This window comes from Nicotiana attenuata, chromosome 12 (genome assembly GCF_001879085.1).
Source record: "Nicotiana attenuata strain UT chromosome 12, NIATTr2, whole genome shotgun sequence".
Lineage (NCBI taxonomy): Eukaryota > Viridiplantae > Streptophyta > Magnoliopsida > Solanales > Solanaceae > Nicotiana > Nicotiana attenuata.
Genome location: NC_032000.1, coordinates 7,398,778 through 7,405,353, shown reverse-complemented (window position 1 = coordinate 7,405,353; position 6,576 = coordinate 7,398,778). Strand labels below are relative to the sequence as shown.

Below are 6,576 nucleotides of genomic sequence, written 5' to 3'. Positions count from 1 at the left end.
GAGGCCCATAGCTCCCGGTACTCTATTCATCCGGGCGCCGCGAAGATGTGTCAGGATTTGCGGCAGCATTATTGGTGGCGTAGAATGAAGAAGGATATCGTAGCATATGTGGCTCGTTGTTTGAATTGTTAGCAGGTTAAGTACGAGCATCAGAGGCCTGGTGGTTTATTTAAGAAGATTGAGCTTCCCGAGTGGAAGTGGGAGCGGATCACTATGGACTTTGTTACTGGACTCCCGCTGACTCGGAAGAAGTTCAATGCAGTATGGGTCATTGTTGATAGGCTGACCAAGTCAGCTCATTTCATTCCTGTGGCAGTCTCCTATTCTTCTGAGAGGTTAGCTGAGATCTACATTCGGGAGATTGTTCGCCTTCATGGTGTGCACGTATCTATCATTTCGGACCGGGGTACGCAGTTTACCTCGCGTTTCTGGAGAGCAGTTCAGCGAGAGTTGGGCACACGAGTTGAGTTGAGCACAGCATTTCATCCCCAGACGGACGGTCAGTCAGAGCAGACTATTCAGATTTTGGAGGATATGCTCCGAGCTTGTGTTATTGACTTTGGAGGCTCGTGGGATCAGTTTTTGCCTTTAGCAGAGTTTGCCTACAACTACAGATACCAGCCGAGCATCCAGATGGCTCCTTATGAGGCTTTATATGGTAGGCGGTGTCGGTCTCCGGTTGGATGGTTTGAGCCGGTAGAGCCTCGGTTGTTGGGTACGGATCTGGTTCAGGAGGCCTTGGACAAGGTCAGGATCATTCAGGATAGGCTTCGTTCGGCTCAGTCCAGGCAAAAGAGCTATGCAGATCGCAAGGTTCGAGATGTGGCTTTCATGGTTGGTGAGTGGGTATTGCTCCGAGTGTCGCCTATGAAGGGCGTGATGAGATTTGGGAAGAAGGGCAAGCTTAGCCCTAGGTTCATTGGTCCGTTTGAGATTCTTGATCGAGTGGGACAGGTGGCTTATAGACTTGCTTTGCCGCTGAGCTTATCAACCGTGCATCCAGTGTTTCATGTGTCTATGCTTCGGAGGTATCACGGCGACCCAACCCACGTGTTAGATTTCAGCACTGTCCAGTTGGACAAGGACTTGTCTTATGAGGAGGAGCCGATGGCTATTCTAGACCGGCAGGTTCGTCAGTTGAGGTCGAAGAGTTTCCCTTTTGTTTGTGTTCAGTGGAGAGGTCAGCCTCCTAAGGCATCGACCTGGGAGTCCGAGTCCAATATGCGGAGCCGTTATCCTCATCTTTTCCCCGACTCTGTCCGTTCGAGGACGAACGGTTGTTTTAGAGGTGGAGAATGTGACGACCCAAAGGGGTCATCACCTGTTTTTAATTGAATTCTGTGTCTTCGAGGCCTTGAAAACCTCATTTAGAGTCTCCTCGATTAGCGTGCGCAGTCCGAGCGCGTAGCCGGAAAGCTTAAATACGAAATTCTGTAAAAAATGCTAAGTTTTGATGTTAAAATGAATAAATTTGACCTTGGTCAACGTTTTGGGTAAACGGACCCGGACCAGTGATTTGACGGCCCCGGAGGGTCCATAGGAAAATATGGGACGTGGGCGTATGCCTGGAATCGAATTCCGAGGTCCCAAGCCCGAGAAATGAATTTTTTAGTAAAATTGTTTTCTGAAATTGTTTAAGGAAATTGGAAATAAAATCTGATTAGAAAGCGATGGTATCGGGCCCGTATTTTGGTTCCGGCGCCCGGTACAGGTCTTATATGAGATTTAAGTCCTTCCTGTGAAATTTGGTTGAAAACGGATGTCGTTTGACGTGATTTGGACCTAAATTGGAAAAATTGATCTTTTATGAAGTTTGAAAGAATTCTGGATTTTAAGGTTTAATTCGATGTTTATGATGTTATTTTGGCGATTTGATCGCACGAATAAGTCCGTAGGATATTTTTGAAGTTGTGTGTATATTTGGTTTGGAGCCCCGAGGGCTCGGGTGAGTTTTGGATAGGCCACGGGGTGCATTTTGAACTTAAAAATTTGCTGGTGTGTTCAGGCCTGCAATGCGAAGCCTGGCTCGCAATTGCGAGCTCGCAAATCCGAAGGCTGGATCGCAAATCCGAAGCCAGCCCAGGCCACTCTTCCTCGCAAATGCGAGCTGCCTCTTCACAAATGCGAAGTCGCAATTGCGACTATTGCTTCGCAAATGCGAAAGCTGGGAAATTATGAAGGGTTCGCAAATGCGAACCCTGTTTCGCATTTCCCACATCTGCAGAGGTCGGGGTTCGCAATTGCGAACCCCTGTTCGCATTTCCCATATCAGAGACCTGCAATTTTCTATACTTAGCCGATTTTTAAGTAATTTTTACGCCATTTTCAAAATACAACTCCTTTGGGCGATTTTTTCAAGAACAATCTTCTTCCAAATCAATTGTAAGTTAGTTTTTACTCATTTCTTTCAATCATTAACATCTTTTAACATGATTTCAACCTAAAATCAAAGATTTTCATGGGGGAAATTGGGTGTTTTGGGTAGAACCTAGGTTTTTCAAAAAATTGGGGATTTGGACCTCGATTTGAGGTCCGATTTCAAAACAAATTACATATTTGAGTTCGTGGGGGAATGGGTAATCGGGTTTTGGTTCGAACCTCGGGTTTTGATCACGTGGGCCGAGGGCGATTTTTGACTTTTTGGGTAAAACTTTGGAAAACTCATTTCCATGCATTGGGGTTGATTCATTTAGTGTTTATTGATGTAATTAAGTAATTTGTGATTAGATACGAGCGAATTGGCGGTAGAATCAAGGGGTAAAGCTATAATTGAGACTTGAGTTGTGTTCAAGGCATCGAGGTAAGTGTTTGGTCTAACCTTAGCTTGAGGGATTAGGAGTTGAGTCCTATTTGCTATGTGGTATTAGTCGTGTACGACGTATAGGCATGGCGACGAGTATCTATACGTTGGTGTTTAGCATGACCGTGAGTCTTTATATTGTGAATATCTTGATTTCATTGTATTCTTCATGCTTTGGTGATGATTTCTAGTTGTTGTGAAAAGTTTGTGGAAGGAATTGAGACCTTTGAACATCTTGGAGCATTGGCTCGAGTTATGTTGTGAATTGTGAAAGTATATGAGATGATTGAACCCTTTGGAGCATTGGCTCAAGTGGTAAAGCGAGTTATGAAGTAAATTTGAAAGGTAGAGAAAGAGTTATTGAAATGTTCCCTTGCCGGGGTTTAATTATTTAATTGTTGTTCCCTTGCCGGGATTTAATTGTTTAATTGTTGCTTCCTTGCCGGGATTCCTATATGTTCTTATTTAATTCCCTTGCCCTTGTTTGTGATTGTTGTTTGGGTGAGGATGAGTGTTAAAGCACGAAGGGTGATGCCGTGCATTGTTTGCTTTGGTGAGGAAAGAGAGCAAAAGCACGAAGGGTGATGTCGTGCCGCACGATGTACCATTCCGTGCCAATTCTATTGATTATATGTGAGGAAAGAGAGTAAAAGCACGAAGGGTGATGCCGTGCACATTTTATTATCCTAATTGCTTTAATGAGGAAAGAGAGTAAAAGCACGAATGGTGATGCCGTACACGTTTTCATTATATTATTGCTTGGTGAGGACGAGAGTAAAAACACGAAGGGTGATGCCGTGCACTTGTTTGATTTCTGCTTCTTGTTGACATTGTAGTTATTTTGTTCCTTTCCTTACTTGGTGCTTTATTCGGAACCGTTATCTCCCCGCAACATGTTTCCCCCTCCCATCCTTATTTGTTTATTTCTGCTTTGTTTTCGCTGTATATTATATAATTACACAGGTTTATGTGGTAGTCTGGTCTAGCCTCGTCACTACTTCGCCGGGGTTAGGCTAGGCACTTACCAGCACATGGGGTCGGTTGTGCTGATACTACACTCTGTGCTCTTTTGCACAGATCCAGGTCCCGGAGTAGCATTTGGTCATCAGTAGTAGATTGGGAGCTATCCTTCAGCCCGAGACTCCGAGGTAGCCCTGTTGGCGTTCGCAGGCCCGGCGTCTCTTCTTTCAGTTTTTATGTTCTGTTGTCATTTGTACTCGAGACAGACTATGTTCTTTCTTTCAAACACTTATTTGTAGTAATCTTAGACAGTCCGTGGATGTTGTGACACCAGGTTCTGGTTAGAGGCACGTGTTGGTTTTCAGGATGTTTTGGTTTTATATTTTATTTAAGACTTCCGCTAAATTTCATATTCTGCTGTAATTTATTTGTTTATTTCCGGTAATTTAATTGGTTAAAAAGGAATTAAAAACAAAAAGAGTTAATGATTTCTAAGATCGTGACTTGTCTAGCTTCTATGAGTAGGCGTCATCACGACTCCCGAGAGTGGGAAATCCGATCGTGACAGTTGAACACCTTGTCGCGTAACTACAAATAATGATCCTAGCGGGTCTAGGTTGTATAACTGACCTGCATGGTTAGTGAGACCGAATGGTAGCTCCGTTACTATACGACTTTTATTGGGTTCAGGTCCAGCAACATCACAAACTAAGATGCTACCATTATAATCAACTGCATAAATTTTCCCATTAAAATGTATGACATCATCGTGGGGAGAGTGACAACGTTCTTGCCAGTTAATCCTGGTCCATGTCAAATCTCCTGGCCTCCAGAAACTAAGGAAAGAGATGTCTCCGTCAATGACCATGCATGACAACGTAATCGGATGTATGAGAAGGACTAGCTGACAAAACTGCTTTCCGGAAAAAGGTCATTGGATGAGGTGGTTGGTAGATATCATAATCTATGGTGGTATTTGGATGTGGCAATTCGATCTGACCACCAGTGAAAGGATGTAGCAGACTAATTTCACCATCTTCGGCAACAGTGACAAGCCACCCCATAGACTCCATACATCGTTTCCCTGTAGCCTTGGGAATACTTCTGTTCAAAATCATGCCATTATAGAGGCTGAAGAATTTCCTATAAGAACTGACTCCATCTGATGTTTCATTATCTTCCTCGGCTAACATCAGCCAAGGAACCCGAGGCAGGTTACTGTTAAAATTATTCTTGGTGGCGGCAGAATGCCATGATTTACAGACAGTACGGAAATTTAGGTAGTCTTCAATCAAATTTAAATGTTTACCTATAAGAACCAACAGATCAGTTTGAAGTTCCGACCAATCAACAGGCGATTCCGACCGAACCGGCAGATCAGCCAGATCAGGTTGAAGTTGAGCCATTAGGGTACACGCAAAATCAATGGCAAGCGTTGAGAAAAATCCCTATATTCGGAGAATAGAACCCGCCAAGCGTGCTATATATATAGCGAATAAATTTTTTTACAACAGCTCTCCGAAATAATTAGGGACTCACGTGGTGTGGTGGTAGATTTTTCTTTTCTTCGAAATTTTAACTTAATCTTGCTTTTTTCCAATTAGATGCTTAGTTGATGGTTACGAAAAGGAAATTAAAACGAAAAAAGACTTCCCAATATCGGTGATCAGGGGAATGGTAATTCTTTCATTATATTATTAGGTCTACTTTTTCGTAGTAAAAAGATTTTATAATTGGAAATCTTGTATTTTAAGATCCAACTAGTCAAAACAAAGGCACGAGCAATCTATACAGTTGTAAAATTTAAAACACTATGTATCTTGAGCTATTCAACCAAAGCAATTTTGTGATAAAAAGTTAGTACGATAAGTGAAAGAAAGTTTGGAACGTAACTTAGAAACATAAACGGGTAACGTTCATTAAAAAGTAATAATTTGAAGTAAAGACAATTTGGGCATACAACACAAAGTACAGCAACAACGATATTGTTAGCATAATAATATGAAGTAAAGACAATTTGGGCATACAACACAAAGTACAGCAACAACGATAAACTGTACTAATGTAACAAGTTGTGGTAAGTTATGCTGCGCAGACTCATTAATTAACATTGTTTACCCTGGAATCCGGATAACAATTGAATTTATATGGGGTTTTAAGGATCCGTGAACTAAAAGATACAAAAGGTTTGGATTGAGGAAAATAAAAGATAAAGACTCAACAATTGCTGCTAAAGTAAATAATCGCAGAATATAATATTGCTTAGAACAATTGTGCTTGATAGCGTACAAGAATTGAGAGAGATGGTACCCTAGTGTAATGGTTTCAGATCCCCTCTTTATGGGGTCTTCTCCCCTTTTATACATTCTGATTAAGGGTAAAAATAAGGTAGGTAAATTAATTACATCGTGGATCCCTGTAATTACGCCTTAATGGCCTGAAGTGGTTGAGAAAATCACGTTTGGGCGAGATATCCGGCGACGCTTGGTTATCCGTTACGAGTCCGGCTTCCGACCTTGTGTGTTTCTCCATCCGGTGGTGACTCATATCGAGCTCTGCAACGGTCTCGAAATGACTCGACCTCGGTTGTTGACGTGGCCGTCGTTCTACCTTGCATCCAGGTCGGGTTCGATGGCCCCGACTTGCCCCGGACCGGACCCAACCCGGTCGGGCTCAAGCAAAAAGGGTATCACCCAATACAGATAGTCCCCTCGTTTATTAGAGAGTAATGATAATAAACGATATGATCGGTGACGTGATGCCCGTGACGTATGGCCATACGCCAGCTGAAAAAGCCATCGAGTGCTCTGACCACG

The 6,576-nt window shown here is 42.8% G+C and overlaps 1 protein-coding gene across 1 annotated transcript; it reads right to left on the bottom strand.

Moving 5' to 3' along the window:
- LOC109235855 (F-box protein At2g26160-like) lies at positions 4,618 to 5,166 on the bottom strand. Its single transcript, XM_019402103.1, has one exon. It carries the CDS (start codon positions 5,164 to 5,166, stop codon positions 4,618 to 4,620), a length of 549 nt encoding a protein of 182 aa, XP_019257648.1.

What these genes read in the sequence shown, in the direction of transcription:
- LOC109235855 (XM_019402103.1), bottom strand. Translation starts at nt 5,166, where the DNA reads ATGGCTCAACTTCAACCTGATCTGGCTGATCTGCCGGTTCGGTCGGAA.